This window comes from Pleurodeles waltl, chromosome 8 (genome assembly GCF_031143425.1).
Source record: "Pleurodeles waltl isolate 20211129_DDA chromosome 8, aPleWal1.hap1.20221129, whole genome shotgun sequence".
NCBI classification, from domain to species: domain Eukaryota; kingdom Metazoa; phylum Chordata; class Amphibia; order Caudata; family Salamandridae; genus Pleurodeles; species Pleurodeles waltl.
Genome location: NC_090447.1, coordinates 214,595,945 through 214,612,430, shown reverse-complemented (window position 1 = coordinate 214,612,430; position 16,486 = coordinate 214,595,945). Strand labels below are relative to the sequence as shown.

Here is a 16,486-nt window from a genome sequence, read left to right as displayed (position 1 = left end):
GATCACACCTAACTGGTATTAATTGTAAACTAGTGGAAAGAAACGGGTGTAAATGCATTGAATGTGGGTTTTCTTTCTTTTAAAACCCCGTAAGCTGGTCACAACAGCAGTAAAAAGGGCATGGTATTGCCCATGAGAGGCTTTCCATACTCCTAAAACAAGGGATGTTACTAACAGGATTGCATGCGTCACCACATTCTCACCAGTTTCTGATCAAGTCAAAAAAATCATTTTATGCCACTGGTAGGTATTAAATGCGGGGGAGTTTTCACTAGATTGCCCCATTTTTGCATTTCACAAGAACAAAAAAACATTAAAGATCATTTGGCAAGAGCTTGTCCCCAGTACGCAAAAGCAATCATATACTGAAGGATGTTTGGGGTATGACCCCTTTGGTTGCAAATAAAAAATGTGGAACATGTAGTGTATGTGACTACACAATTGAGACAAAAGGTTTTGCATACAGAAATGTGAAGATTACATTGACTAATTTTACTAACTGTAATACAGCAAATGTTATTTATGACATGATCCGGCCTTGTGTATATTGGTCAGACTACACAGAAGACAAGAATACGAATATGCCAGCCCAGAAGCCGCTTGAGGTGCAAAGTGACCAATGCACCATTGGGGGAACACTATGAGGCATTAGGCCACACTGAGATTGATTGACCTTCGCTGGCAGGCGACTGAAGCGATAAAGGTGCTTGAACGTGGCAGTGACATTTCAGCTCTCCTGAACAAAGAACTCAAGTGGACAGACAGCCTCTAGATTGGATTAAGTAAAATGGAGAACTGGACATCCATGGTTTAACCGTTTTGCACTGAACAGACTTTGTGTAACTTTGGAGTACAGTGTACACATGCGTGTAGGTCTTGCTGCTTTTAATTTGGTTACTTTCAGCTTCTGCACTTATATTTGTTTTTTCCCCCTTAACAAACCTGCCCACTTGGATATGTTAATACGAGTTGTTGAATTTTAGTATGGTCCGTTGTATATTGTTTCTGACCAGGTGGAAGTCTGGACGTCTGTCCTTATTTCTATTAATTTTGAGTTATGCCATAATACATGGTTTGTACCAATCACATGAGTTACACTGCAGCCTATGGTTGACAATTGGACCTTCTGGGATCATGTATATTGAGCAGTCTGTTAATGTGACTGGATTTATCAATTCTATCAAGATACCATTGACATACCATTTTTTGACCATGGGTGTTTATTTCCTCCTGAATAACTGTCCCTGACTCGCTATGGCTCTATTTCATTTGTTCGTATTCTACTAGATTTACGCACCATATTAGCCTAACGTACAGAAATGGCCGCCAACGCATCCCCGCATTCGTTGGTTTGTCCCTCCTCGATTTCCAATGATGTTATTTGGGAGGAAGTGCTCCCAAAGCCTGTCAAACCAAAGCTACTCGTGTTGGCAGCAGACTGTAGTTTCACGCATCTTGCAGTAAGATCACCTTTCACACTTCCCTTTAGAAATTCCTTCACAGTGTGCATATGCTGCATTTAGCCCCCTTTTGTTTTCCAGCAATTTGGTATGCACCATGTCCTGATTATTATGATATATAGTGTGACGGTACCTACTTGCGGTAAGATTTGAATCACACTGGTTTTTGGTGTTACAACACGTAAATACTCTAGTAGTCTGATTCTTGCTCGTGGTTTTTTTCATAGATTAAGGACAGACCGTGTGCCCTTCAGATTATTGTTATTGTAACATACACAGTGACGTTACCTATTCGTGGTAAGATTTTACTCACGCAGCTCTTTGGTTTATAACACAGAAGCAGTCAAGTAGTCTCACTCTTTTCCCCGGTTGTTTATATAGATTGAGGATAGATCCTGTGCCCATCTGGATTGCTCTTTCTTTCAATTCGCCCTATAGGTACATTTAATGCATGGGCAATTCTGAAGTATAATTCTTGGGCACAGTTGACAGAGCGGTTGATTTGATTTTGGCTTCGTCCTAGTCCATATGGTTACTCTTATGTGAGGAGAGACAATGCGGCTGGTTATGGACCCAGAAGCGGTCTCATTTTACTTGATGTTGCATTCTTTTACAATCCCATTGGTTGGAATTTATTTCTTATTTTACAGTGTGCTGAACGTTCCCCTCCTTTGATAATCAAAGTCCTTCACATTGATTGACACGTCCATTAACGGTTGATTCTTAGCCACCATCTCCACCTTCACATCGACCTAGTTTTGTGCATCATTATCACATCACAACGACCCCAGCATGGACGTCTTGTTACATGGCACCTGTGCATATAGCAGACTTCCTGTGGTATATCATCCTGATGATGATCCTCACATTTTATGCGGATTGCAACGTCATCAAATAAAGCACTCTGACCAAACCTCCCGCCCCCCCCCCAAATATACGTAATTTAATATGGGGCGCAGTATTGTTGTACTCAAACAAGATATTGTGACTACATTGTTTTATGGCTTTGTCACTTGTTTTTTGCCTGTATATGTGTTGTACTTGTGCAAATGCACCCCGGTAAGGGTATCACCTATACATTTAAACTTCTGTATTAATAAATTGATGTTTTTTATATCGACTGAGAAGTCCAGCTGACTGAGCATTGCCTGGGCTATATTTTCCCCAGTGCATTAAATAACTATTTACCTTTTGCTTAGGGACCCTGGTTCCTCATAGCTTCAAATTAACATGCACAATTCATAACATTTTGATTCTGACAAGTCGTTAAATTCATAGCTATGAAATGTAAATTAAAGTTATTGATCTACAGTACAAGGGGGTGCATTAGGCCACCTTTCTGGACAATGGACAAATGGTGCATTTACATTTATGATTTGGCAGCACTGGGATGGAGTATCAAATTGACTGTATAAAAAAAATGATGAATCCCTACAAACTCTACAAAGCGTGCTAGGAGATTTCAGGCCAGGCTTCTCCAACGCGTAGCTGGGGAGCTAGTGGTAGCTCTCCAGTACCTGGCAGTAGCTTCCCTGTGCACAGCAATGTCTATTAAATTAGAAGCTTGCTTGGATGAATTGATGCATGTGTCCTAAGAATGAGACGTGTGAATTTGCAACAAAAACGTATATTTTTAGAACTCATATGCTGATGTTTGAAGAAAAATGGATTTCCAAAATATACTTAAAGCTGACATTTGAGTGATAAATCATTTAATATTACTATTATGACTATCTTGCTGCCAGGGCCAATGCAGCCATAGCTGTCATGTATTACCTATGCAGAGATATTCCAAATTGACAACACTTTTCTTCCATTACTGCTGGCAACCCTGCCTGAGGTGATCACTGCTGGCTGCTATTTTAATCTTGCGCGACATGGTCACTGTTACAACAGTTGTAATAGTAACTTGGGATGATTTCCATTGAATAGAAGCAACTCTTATTACATAAAAAGTTGTAGACCCCTGTTCCAAGCGCTCAGAAGATCTGTGGAATTTTTTGCAACATTAAGTATCTCACAGTGCGTATAATGAATAAGGATAGTCATTGGTGCAATTAAGTAGGAATTTTCTCCAGGTTTGGAACATTCATCCATTTCCAAATGCAAGGTCTCTGATGTGGCACAAAGGGAGGCCAGAAGAGACTACTACAGCAATAAGCTACAGGAAATCGTTCTAGTACTGTTGTCAACAAGATTGTGCTTAATTTTAGACCACAATGATCCAGGCTTGCATCTAGAATGGATTTCGTGATAACTCAATGCCAAGGCATCGCATCAGTCCAAGCCAGACTAGGTTGTCTAAATTGTAGGGTGGAGTTGCATAGTCTCTGTATTATATCAGAGTCCTTAAGAGACAAATTACAGGCTGTTGGAACAGGAGTGGCAGCTGCATGGTGTAAAGTTGTGCTTCCCTGACCTGAATGCATAACTGAGGGTATCTAGTATACTGATTTTGGATTTTGCCCCCAACCTCACACTAATCTAGTGTGCTTGAGGCCCATATCTCTAGACATTAACAAGGTCTTGGCCCTGTCCTGTGGCCTGGAGGGGTGCACCAAGCATGCCCTCATTTGACTGTCAAAGGACGACAGTTCCCGTCATAAGTATGGCATGTAGACAGGTAATGGCAGCACATCATATTTTGTGAATCAGTAAGTGTGTCTCTGGCATAGAGGCCTACTTACCCAGATCCTACAGCTAACGTCCCAAGTGTGTATGAGTGAGCCAGAGTAATGGAGGCCTGTGGGTTCTACCTTGGGAGAGCCTGGTCTGTTCATTTACACAAGATGGAAGCGTGGCTGTTTTCCCAGACAGTGGACATGCATTGCTGATGTTATTGACACCACAGGGAGGAAATCTAGAGAATAAAGTAGGGAAAGAGGAGACAGGGCTCCCCTTAAATATTTGAATAAATACTTTTCCTTACAGGGGCTGCTAATTAATCTTCCTGAGCACTGACACTTGGTTGATGTGAGGGTAAAAGGTGGAACTGCAGTCTCTGCTATTCAGAGTGTGAAAGGTCCTTTAGGTGAAGTCAGCGTTTTTGTCTCTTTCGTGATCATTGCTCAGTGTGGCTCTTGACAGCCAGGTGCACAAAGCTTACACCACTTTGTGCATTTCTTGTGGATGCTCAAGTCTGGAGACTACTCTTCTGTCAGGACCATAACTCTACACAAAGTCTATGGCTGGAGAACAGTCTGGAGAGGACACTTTATAGGAGAAATGCCTCAAACCGGCTCTAGAAGAGCAGGGAGAGAATCCACATCCTCAGTCTGCTTTTACTGTATCAAGGTAGGAGCCACTGACCTACTGGTGATTCCAGTTCCAAGTTCTCTTTGATCATGGAAGAGAGTGCTCTGCATAACTTAGATAACCACTATGCAACCAGAGCAGGTCTCTGCCTGATAGCTAGCTTCCCTGGCATAACTGAACATTACCAGGAGTCTGGCCTAGAAAGAACAGGCGGCTCCCCTGTCCTGAAGTGCCTGGAGTAATCCTGCCTGCTAAGAGAGGAAAGGAGCCTGCCAACAATGCACAAGGTGTGCTAGAAGCAGTGGACCTCTAGAGGTTGAGGATCTGTCCATTCAGGAAAACTGTGGAAAGCGAGCTACATGCCCCAAAGACTGGAGTGCAATCTCTCCCAAAGAGTAGCCAGCAACACTGCGCCCAGGTGGACTGTGCTGCTGCAAAATCATCATGAAGTTGTGCCAGAGAGGAATATGCAGCTGTGACATCATGAAGCTGTGCTCAAGGGGACTGTGTCACTGTGACATTGTGAAGTTGTGCCCAAATGGACCTTGCTGCTGTGATATTCTGAGGAAGTGTTGCAAACCCAGCAACATCAGCCATGGTGTGGTGGAAGAGGAGTGCTTCAATGCAGCCCTGTGACCCGTGCCTCCAGTAACCCACCACCCAACTTACCAGAAGCAAGCTATAGACCAGTGGGAGAGTTATGAAGAAACTGAAGCCTGCAGAGACCCTAGGTGATGGCCTTCGCTGCTGCCTTCTGCAGACTTGACCAGAGTGCAGGAGTACTTACTACTTGTCTACTTGCTAGCGCCTGTCTACTTCTGCAAAAGAGAGAAAGAGCCAGACACATGCTGCAGGCTCATGCTGTGGCCGAAGCGCATAAGAAGCTATGCAGTGGTGGGATAAAGACAATTTTGACTAATAAGAGTATCTGAACACATACATTCAGAACTGCCCAAGACAGATCAAATCCAAAAGATTGGATGGAGTCAGGGGAGGAGGGAAGGGGGTTGGGGAAGATTATTGGCCCAAACCAGTAAACCCCAACAGTTTAAATTGTTCTACGTTCTTGACAATCTCCCTTAGTTAATAGGAAGGGTGGCGGGAGGATCCCCAAGCCAGGGGATGCAACCGACTGTTACCTAGTCCCAGTAAAGCTAAAAAGAAAAAAAGTCAAGAAACCCTGTTGTCAGGGACAGGGATGGAGCAGGATCACTCTTCTGGGCTTGTCAACATTTCCACAACTCAGCTATTGTTCATGCATCTCCAGGCCAGTTCGGACTGGAGCAACATTGTATCACCAGGGCCATCTTGGTTCCTTGAGATGGCGTCTTGATGATACTTTTCGTCAGCTGCACATGTGCTTCGAACTGGCAAAAGCAGTCCAACCCCATGTACAGGCTATCTTTTTTTCCCAAGTACAGGCTATCTTTTTTTCCTAGAGCAAGCAGCAAGGCAAGTCCACAGATTTTGAAGAGTTTGGTCCAATCTGAAGGATGAATTGAAAGCATGTAGCAGCCCAACTACTAGTCAACAGATCTTCATTTTTTACAGGTTTATACAATACTCTGTGCCTGCTCAAAGAAGATGAACCATGTACTGTCTAAGGTGGCTAGTACTTATCCACTTCTGCTGGAAGAGGCAGACTGCCAGACTCTATCAAGGGAACAACAGTTCACAACAGTCACACAACTCCTACAAATCTGATGAACATATGTCCCTATTGTTGCTGGTCAAATTAGTGGTATGCTAGCTCATTATACACAATGTACCATTTTTGCCTCGCTCACGGTTTATGAACTGGTGTCCATCTGGAGCACCACTGTCAGGGGAGGTGGTCACAACACATGAAACAGTGATGTGCAGGTTTCACTCTGGTAGATGAGAACCAAGGTAAAACAAAGGAACTGGACTGGCTACCTTCTGTGCTCGCCAGGTACACCAGTGTCACAAAGGTGTAGAGAAGAATCTGTAGGATGTTATGACCAGCAAATCACAAATGAGACCAAAGTTAGACCGGTCAGCCTTAGGGTGGTCTGCCTGCAAACTTTTTGACTTACTCCTCCATTTTTTTCTGATTTTGTTTTTGAGAGCTTTAGGACACTGTGCACTTTACCACTGTTAACTAATACTCACGTGTGTGTGCTCTCGCCTTGAAACAGGGTTAAATTGGTTTACATCCTATTGGTACATTTAATTTACTGGTATATCATAAGTAAAGTGGTACTACATGTACCTAGGTCCCGTAAATTAAATGCTACTAGTGAGCCTGCAGTACTGATCATACTTCACATTGTATATTCTATGTGCAGTTTTAAACGGCCATTTCGACATTTCAACCTGACGAAGTAAAGCTTCTGCCTGGCCCAAACCTTCCTTTTTAATACAAGCAAGTGACCCCTTGGGTAGGCCCTAAAGAGCCCATAGGGCAGGGTGCACTGTATTTTAAAAGTTTGCCATGTACTTTTAACTTTTAAGTGTCATGGTAATGAAAAACTCTTAAATTTGTTTTTCATTACTGGAAGGCTTGCCACTCCCATTGGATAACATTGGGTTAAATTATTACATTTATTAAGTGCTAACTTTGAACTGGGAACAAGTAGGAATATTGTGTTGGGAGTCTAACAAATTGTAATTTAAAGCCCTCTTGAATAGTAAAGCCAGAATTCTAAAACAAAATGCTACTTTTGGACAGTTGCCATTTTCTTGTCGTAACTGTTTACTGTCTGCAGCCTGAATCCCAGGTTGCATGACTAGGTGTACCTGGCAGTTGTTATTTGTGTATTGCTCCCTGACAGTGAGACCAAGGTGGAATATGTGTTGGTAGAATGGCCAATCTCTGACTCAAAGATGGGGAAGCAGTGTCACCTACCACCCTTGCAAATCACAAAGCCCCTGCCTGAGCACACTCAAAAATGGGTTGACACTGGTCTTTTGTGTCCCCAGACAGGCTAGGGACAGTAGGCAAAGAATTCCAAACACATCTGAGGGGGGATACCTCCAGAACCTTCCCTTACTTCAAAGTGGTCACCGGGTATAAATAGTGGACCCTCAGACCCAGCTCTTCAGTACATCTATGAACCCGTGAAAGACTTAGAAGGACTGCTGTGCTGCTTGCAAGAAGGAGTGCTACTCTTTTGCCATGCTGTCTGAGTGGAAAAAGTCTGGACCTGCATCTTGAAGTCAGGACCAACAGAGTGACTCCAAGGACTAGTTGGCTAGCCTTCGGATTAGAGCCTCAGAGACATAAAAGAATCCAACCACCTTGAACCCAGCACTTAGACTCTGTCTGCTGCGAGTCCTACCCCCAAGTAGTGCCACCCCAGTCCTGGACCCTTGTAACTCAGCGTGAAGGTGCTCTACCAGCTCAGCTCTGGTCCTGTGGGCAGACCTGAGGCAAAGTGACGCATCCCGTTGCAGCTCTGCTTTGGAAGCACCACTGCGCGATGCAGCCTCAATGCAGGCCTTTGCATCGCAAGCCCCTCATTGACGGCATCTTCAATGACAATGCAATACCTCACATTGCAGCACTGTAGATCCAAGGAACCGGCACTGCGCAACGCATCCTCAACGCTATGTCTCACAACACCCCCAAACCAGGAGTTAAGGTACTTTGTTCAGTGGGCCCAACTTGGTCCTTGTATCTGGCCGACACTCCATCGTGGTCAGCCTGAACTTGTGACTGTGTCCCAGTCGGGCGTGACAAGATAAGCACAGATGGCGCTCAATGCTTCTAGGTATTATTTCCACTTAAAACTTTAAAATTGCATGTCTCCGGTTCAGATTGTTTTTTTGTCATTCTGGTCTCAATTAATTTAGTAATTACATTTTACTCAATTTTTCTACATTGGTGTGGGGTTTTTCTTGTGTTGTGTTTTTACTTTATTTCTGTTTAGAGTACTGCATAAATACTTTACACATTGCCTCTAAGTTAAGCCTGCCTGCTTTGTGCCAAGCTATCAGAAGGTTAAGCACAGTTTAATTTGGGGTTTGCTTGTGACTTCACCCTGACAGAGCTTGTGGTTGCTTCTTGAGTAGGGTCTCACCCACCTGACCCTTGTAACTATTTCCATCAACTACCATCTTGTGCGACAAACAGAAATGGAGTTTGATGATCACCAGCAATTGCCTGTTAAGTTATACACAGCTCAATACACATACTCTACAGGCATCCTTCATATAAGTTCCAGATACGGATAAAGCCAAAGCACCCATTCATTGGGATTGAGCAGACCTTGTCCTGCAGGAAAGTGAGTAAGCAGTCTACTTACAATGGAGGTGTGTACCCGCTACTTTAAAAATGCTGCCTCAGCCATCAGAAAACGCATAGCCTGGGTTGAGAGGGCAGCAGTCATGGTCACTCTAAAGAGAGTACACCTTAGGTGTCTCATTGGTATCAGATCCCACCTCTGCAGACAAAAAAAAACAAATACACAGGTGTAGGTGTTCCGTTGATATCAGAACACTACTCTGCTGTAAAAAAAAAAAAAACCTACACATTGATATCACAGGGTTGTGGAATTCCTATCGCCCGATGCCCGGGACATATTGTTTGGGGTCAAGGGCAACAAGTTTTCATGTTTATTTTGTCCTTGGGACAACTAGGCCCATCCCCCTGCAGCACAAACCCATTGGCTGCCAGTTTACAGAGAAGGGAAATCGTCTGCAGTTGAGGTAATCTGTGTGTCCAAAAGGTAATGCTGTTTGAACTTGTATTTATGGTTTATTTATTGAAAGCCTTCATTATTAGGGTGAGCGCTGTAAGTAAACATTTTAAGGTCACACTGCACTACCGGCAGTGGCCACAGTAAACAAAACAAAACAAAAAGAAAAAAATGTACACACTTGTTTGAAAAGTTTAACAGTATGAGACTAAATATAATGCTCCCAGAATGCTCTTTGATTAGATGCAAATGTTTGCAGCAGCTTGTAAGCAAAAGTGATTTTTGCTTTCAAAATTCAATGTTCTGAAAGAAATGCAAGTAGGAAAAATAACGTTTTGCTACTATGAAAGATGCTATTTCTTTGAAGCGTCATGTAGTAAAATGTGTTGATGCATGCTAGTATTTCCAAAAAATATTCCTAATGGAAAGTCAGTTTAGCTATTTTCAACAAGATTATAAGAAGCATAAAAACAAACAAGCACTGGTAAAGCCAACCGATCTGAATTATTTTTGTGTGAGTCTTTTAGTTTTGTTAATGTGTGCCTTGTTATGACATGGCTTTTGTAACACTTAATTGTTGTGGGAGCTGCCAGGCCCATACAATTGTAACAAACACTGGCAAAAAGAAAAAAATGTTTTTGATCACAAAAAGCACACATTGCCACAAGTGGCGTAACAAAGGCCCTGCAGTCATTACAACACTGATTGCCACAGTGGTTCCTGGCACTGCAGAAAAATACTTTGTGAGCCAATATGCTCCTTGTGGAAGAGCACAATGCGATCACTCACAGTAAAACCAGCCAATAGATAGAGAAATAGCTGTTCATTAAAAACAAAGGCCCAAATTGAAGTATGGCCTTGCGCCATCTAATGCCACATTAGCATCATTTTTCTGGCGTTAAGGTGGCATTAGTTTGCCAAAAACGCTGCACCATATCTATAAAAGTGGCACAATGCATGCACTGCGCCACTTTGTGACCATTTGTGCCACATTATGCAAGTGCCATGCATAATGTATGCAATGGGGTGTTCTGGCACATGGAGGCCCCGCAAAAACCGCGCAATGAAGTCTACAAGATTTCATTGTGTTATTTTTGGTGTCATTTTTTACACCTGCTTAAAGCAGGCGTTAAAAGGACGCACCCTTTGGAATCAATAGGTCTCCTTGCATATTTGCTCCACTAGCATCAGACACTAGTGGAGCAAAGCGCCACAATAGCATAAAAGGTTTGACACTATTGTACCTAATTCCGCCATGGTGGCCGTATCTTAAATAGTAGCGTTAGGGGGGTTGCAAGAAAAGTGGCGCTTTACGATGTGAAGCACCACTTTATTTTCATCTGGGACAAAATGTCTTTAAAGCCAGACCTAATTAGGGACCCAATTCTTAAAGAATGTCACTAAAGTACACCCATGGTCTATGTCTTTAAATTAGTGGCTTTCATGAATTCACAAGAACTAACAGAAGTAGACCAGGAAATCGTACTTCTAGAAAATATTTGTGAACTGTACTTTAGCACGAGCAAATATGCATGTGTAGATTTGTTCATGTGAAAGTCTATTGAGCGTTTACAAATTCACTTTCCCTACAACCTCTTTTTTTTCCTCCAAACCTGGAAGAACTTCTACTTCTGCCATGGTCAGGAGTAAATTTCAAACCTCTCTCATTATGGGAAAAGATTAGAGAAGAGCTGGTAAAAATCCTTAAACATGCAAGTTAGTAGGTTTGCAGACTCAAAGGCATTCCAGCCCTGGAACTATTGCTTACTGCTTCCTCCAGCCCCAGTATGTAGCTTTGTGGGAAGGTGGCAAAATAAGGAAATTGCTATAGTAGGGATTGAAATTGCAAGTATTCAAGCCCCACTATAGTAGTAGCCCTGACATAATCAGAGAGGCTATTATAAGAGCTCTTACATAATGAGATTGCTGCCATAATTTGTTGCCGCACTACATGGCACCAAAGGGACAAGTAGATTTTTTTACAGGACAAGTAGATTTAAGAGGTAACCTGCCCTATGGATAAGTAGATATTTTAATAAATTCCACATCTCTGTATTAGAGCCCAACTCTGCTCTCAAAAAAAGCATACACAGTAAAAGGAATAGTTCCACAGAGATCACAGAATTGCAGAGTTAAGTAAGGAAAACAAACATACAGATCTGCCCAGAATCACAGTAGGGCAAACGGCACAGGTAAAACAAAGCCACGCAGAAGACCTTTGTATCAACAAAAGGCATTCAAAATCATTTACTCAAGCTTGTCAGGAAATAGTAAGTGGGATTGAGGGGAAGATGACATTCAAATGGTAGTGAATGATTTGTGTCCCTAGTGGGTTTTATAGGCCTCCCACAGCTAGTATTCCAGTTCTTCTGAATATTTGGTGCTATTAAAATTACAGAGATCAGTGATTTTGGAAGAGCTCCAATGTGTTGCTAAAACACACTAAAGTGCATGTTCTTGAAACTAATTAAACATGTCTGTGATAGAACCGGACACTAATATAAATTGAATGATAAAACCCAAACAAAAGATTATGGGGAGATGTGTACAACCAGCAAGGCCAAGTTTCTGCCTGCCATGCACAAAACTGAATAAACAACAACAAGCATGGTTACATGCAAAACAATCTGGTCACTTTTTTCCTATCCAAATGTCATCAGTAGTTTACAATACATGCTAGACAGTTCGAAAGGTTTTAACAAAGTAATATATAGCAACACTGCATCAAATATAACCTCTTTTTTGTAACAGACATCCACTGGGTTCAATGTTTCTTGGGGTACAATTGCCAAAAACAAAAACGGGCAGAAAAGTAATCAATATCTCCCCTACAGCAGTAACAAATCTCATAGTCATATCTTGTCCTACACAGATTTCATGAACCAGAAAATAAAAGCTCACCAACCTTATTCACTTCCTCTGGGTCTTCATCTTTGAAGGTAAGAAACTGAATTTCACATGATTTGGTCAAAGGCCGATACATGTCCCACGCCACTCCATCCACAACAGCCAGCACAGCACGCTTACAGTACCACTCGCTAAGATCTAACCAATTAAACAGATCACATGTAATTAGGATTGCATTTTCTTATTATTACAGTGTAGGCATAGACTCGAATTTCATTTAAATAGGTTTCCTTTTTCATATATTATGTTCGAAGAGATTTTTTGGACTATGGTGGTTAGCCTAAGATACATATACAATATCCTTTTAAGCACTGGACGCACGTACCAGCCAATAGCGAATTAAACATTTGCCAGTCCTGGCTTCTAACCAGAAAACTAAAATGTTGTAAGCTATGTAATATAAATTCTCGGTGACTGTGACTAGATGAAGGTTCAACACCCATCATATTCAAATTTTCCTATGTTTTTTCTAGATACTAAATAATGCAGTAAGGAGTATATTTTCAATATTGCTTATCAAATCAATTTGGGTTTAAAAAAAACTTTTGCAAAACTGGATTAACTTGAAGGTATAATACTATGCCAATCCTACAAAAATAATTTATTATACATGATGACTGCTTCGGGAAGAGGAAAAAAAATAAAAAAGTCCAATGGCCAGCAGGTTGCTGGAGACTAAATATTTGCAGGATGAAATCTAGCAATTCTTAGGACTACCAAATGGAATCTAGAAAACATCAATTGAAAATGAGATATCTCCAGAGCACCATAAACAAACTTATTAGGGACATTGTTCTTTTTACAATTTTTCCCCAATCTAATGTATGTCAGCAAACATCCTCTGAAATATTCAGCTAACCTCAGAAATTATGAGGGTTTTTTTGGATCACCCACATGAAGTAGCAATGTGTGCATTAAACAGAAGACAGCCAAACGCTCACGTCTACAGGGTTCACTATTAACAAGTGCAAGTCTATGAACAGTACGAATGTCAACGGACTACTGAGAATTGCTTGGTACTTGTTCATTTTATCAGTTCAACAATAAAACGTCACACATTAACTATAAATGTAATTTTTGGGTCGAGCCAGTTACACAGTGCATGTGCTGCCTGTTGCAATACATACTGTGGGGCTTACAACAACATATAGGGGCTTGGTGCCGCTTATTGTCTACCACTGGTTGGCTTTACTGTCATTCATTTTCCTGCTTGATAGCTTTGTCTTCAATCTTGTGTTTGTCATTCTGATTGAGCATTGCCTCTTTACAATGTGTTTGACTGCCTGGTCCTCATGCTCACTTTCAGGGAACTAACTATTTTTTTTTTCTTTTCGCCTGTTGCTTTTTCTCCCCACCCTCTGTGTTGCTTTACCCCCATCGCAACATCCTCTCTTGTATTTTACTTCTTCTACCAACCTTGTACTTCCCCAATGCTAGCTCTCCTATAAGTTTCAACCCGCCCACCTAACATTGATCTTACCCATCCTTTCTTCTCCCAGTGTCCTCCCTCCATATTTCTTCTCCCACTTGTGCGCTCTTTCACCTTCCATTGTTTCTCCTTCCCAGCCCTTCCATCCTGCTACCCCCACTCCACTGTGTTTTTCCCCTCCACAAACCGGCCCTCCAAATTGCTCACCTTCGGCGTGCTGCAGTTAAAAAAATGGTCACCCATTTTGTAGTTGTGCATATGCATGTTGCTTGCACCTACAAAATAAGTTGAGTACTGCGTCATAGCAGCTTTGTTTAAAGCTATTTTTCCTTTAGTCATGCTGAACAGCATCGTTGATGCTTTATCCATGCTACATATTAATGTAGATAATCTACAGCATTGCTAACAAACTCTGGCAAAGCAAATAGGTCCAAACGGCAAGATCTATTTGCCAATGCTTGTTAAATATATTCTGCGGTAGCAGCAATCATTAATCTCCAACAGTGTAAAATGCAAACGATAAAAAAAAAAAAACCTGTCCACTATCTTGCAAAGAACTTCTAGAATTTGACAGAGACGATGTCAATATTATTATTATTCTTTCTTCTGGAGAGAATTTGGTTACATAGATTGCTTAACATGGGTGTCCTGCCTGTAAATAAGTGTTCTTGAATTTGGCAGATGTTAGCATTGGTAGCAAAATAGTGGTTATTTGTGAAAGATCACAAAATGGTCAGGAAGCCAGGATAAGAACCAGAAGTAAAAAGCTGCCAACTTTGCCGCAACACCATAAGTATTCAGTCTCCTTTTATTCCAACTATTCCCTTTCCTCCTCTCCTTCATTAATTTCTTCTTCCCTTCGACATAGTATTCTCAACATGTACTACCCTGTTTATCACTGCCTTTTTCGTCTTGTCCTTCCTCTCTTCATATCCTCCTTTCATTTCTGTCAAATTCTGTTTTTATTTCTTTCATGTTTTATTTTTTTTTGTTTCCTCTATCATGTGTCCTTCCCCTTTAAGTATTCCATTCAACGTCAGATTCCTTTTGTGTCTCCTAAGTTTCACCTATCTCTACTTTAATCCTTCTTCCTTGCTCTTGTCTCTACCTTCGATTTCTCTTGCTCCACTTCACCTCCAAATCCTCCTTCTTTCCGGAGATTATCCAGACACCGGGGTTAAGAAGAGGGCTCTTTCATCCACATTTTACTATGTAGTGAGAGGTCAATCACTGTTAATGTGGCTGCTGCCTAGAAAACCATATAATTAGCAGATTTTCACAGGTTGCAGTCCTGACTGTTGGTGTGCAGCCTTTTTATCCTTGCAAGACCATAAGACGTGCACGTATAATGATGCAAATACTACGTATCAGCGGACTTCATTTGTCGTGCATGCCATATGCAAGTTCTCTTTGAAGCTCTGGAGAAAAAGTTCTGAAAATGTTTCTAAACTTCTTTTGGTGCTAAACGACCACAGAAATACATTTCTAAAGCCCCTATGACTTGAGGGACAGCACTTGGAGAATTTTAGGGTGTCATGCAGAGGGAAACATCAGAATTCAGTCTAGGTCCGGTCAGCTGGTGTTCTTCACAAAACGTCCCAGTCACCTTTTTTGTGTTCCTGAAGCCACCTGGGGGATAGGTCTTATGATACTAGGGGGATTTTTCTGTCCTTTGATTTCAAGTGGAAGGTAGGTCCAATTTCCTCAGGTCCTTCTAACAGAGCCAAGTTCAGCATGTTCTGTCTGCCTGGACTCCTTTCTCAAGTCCAGTAGTCTTCTGATGTATTTGCCTTACACCAAACCGCCCAAAATGCAATGTGCCAGGGTATTTTTTGAAGATGGCTATTTTTAAGTTCTGAGGGCTGGCAGTGTGGGCTGCGAGAAGGGAGAAGAGAAGCACACGGATGAGAGAGACAGCATGGAGCTAGAGGGGAAGCCCACAAGGAAGAAAGAAATGGAAAGGAGAGAAGTACACAAGGGTGAGTGAAACATGAGGGGGGAGAGGAAGAAGGACACAGGCAACAGAGAAGAACTTCAGAGTGCGGCAGAGGGAGGAGGGGAAGCACACAAGTGTGACAGCTGGAAAACACATGCACTCTCATGGAGTGAAAGGTAGTGCCTGAAAAGCAAGCAGGGAAGGACACAAGTAATGAGGCCATGCTCCAGGGGAGGAAAAAAAACAAATGAAGGGGAAGGAAAAGCCACATAGGCTAACAAATACAAAGCAAACAAATGAGTGTCAAAAAGCCAACCAACAGGAAGCAATAAGTGGGCTGTCAATAGGTCTTTTTGCAAACAGAAAGCTTGTGCTATATATTTGGTGAAACCAAATAAAGTTTATACTGATGCAACATCCTACAAATGACCAAACTAAATAACAACAAACTATGGCACTCATGAAGCGCTGGGTCACATTTCTAATTTTAACATCCGGAGTGTAGTGCACATATTGTTTTGTAAAAGCTATAATCACTTTTGTTTTCTTTACTCACGCATGGCACAGTTATATGGCGTAGATAGTCCTTTGTTCATTAGGAACACAGCACCAGGATCGGTCTTTCCAGTGTGTTTGACTTCAATCTTCTCAATACGTGGATACAGTGACAGCTGGCGCTCCTTCTCTTTGATGAACAACTCATTGCGCATGTGGGTTATTTCAGCATTTGAAAACTGTGCAGCTAGAGATGTTGAAATGAACCCTGTAAAACAAACAGATTATAAACCCCTTCTGAAGAGATTTAAACTGTAATAATGCAAAGGATAGAGTACTTCTA

The 16,486-nt window shown here is 41.8% G+C and overlaps 1 protein-coding gene across 1 annotated transcript in view; it reads right to left on the bottom strand.

The window, feature by feature from the left end:
• The window catches only part of MRPL39 (mitochondrial ribosomal protein L39), a 130,397-nt gene that overhangs the window by 99,368 nt on the left and 14,543 nt on the right, over positions 1–16,486 (bottom strand). Inside the window, exons 2-3 of the mRNA XM_069204091.1 lie at positions 16,205–16,411; positions 12,282–12,421 (exon numbers count right to left, since the gene is read on the bottom strand). Coding sequence (XP_069060192.1) covers positions 12,282–12,421; positions 16,205–16,411 — 347 coding nt within the window. The remainder of the gene's footprint in view (positions 1–12,281; positions 12,422–16,204; positions 16,412–16,486) is intronic.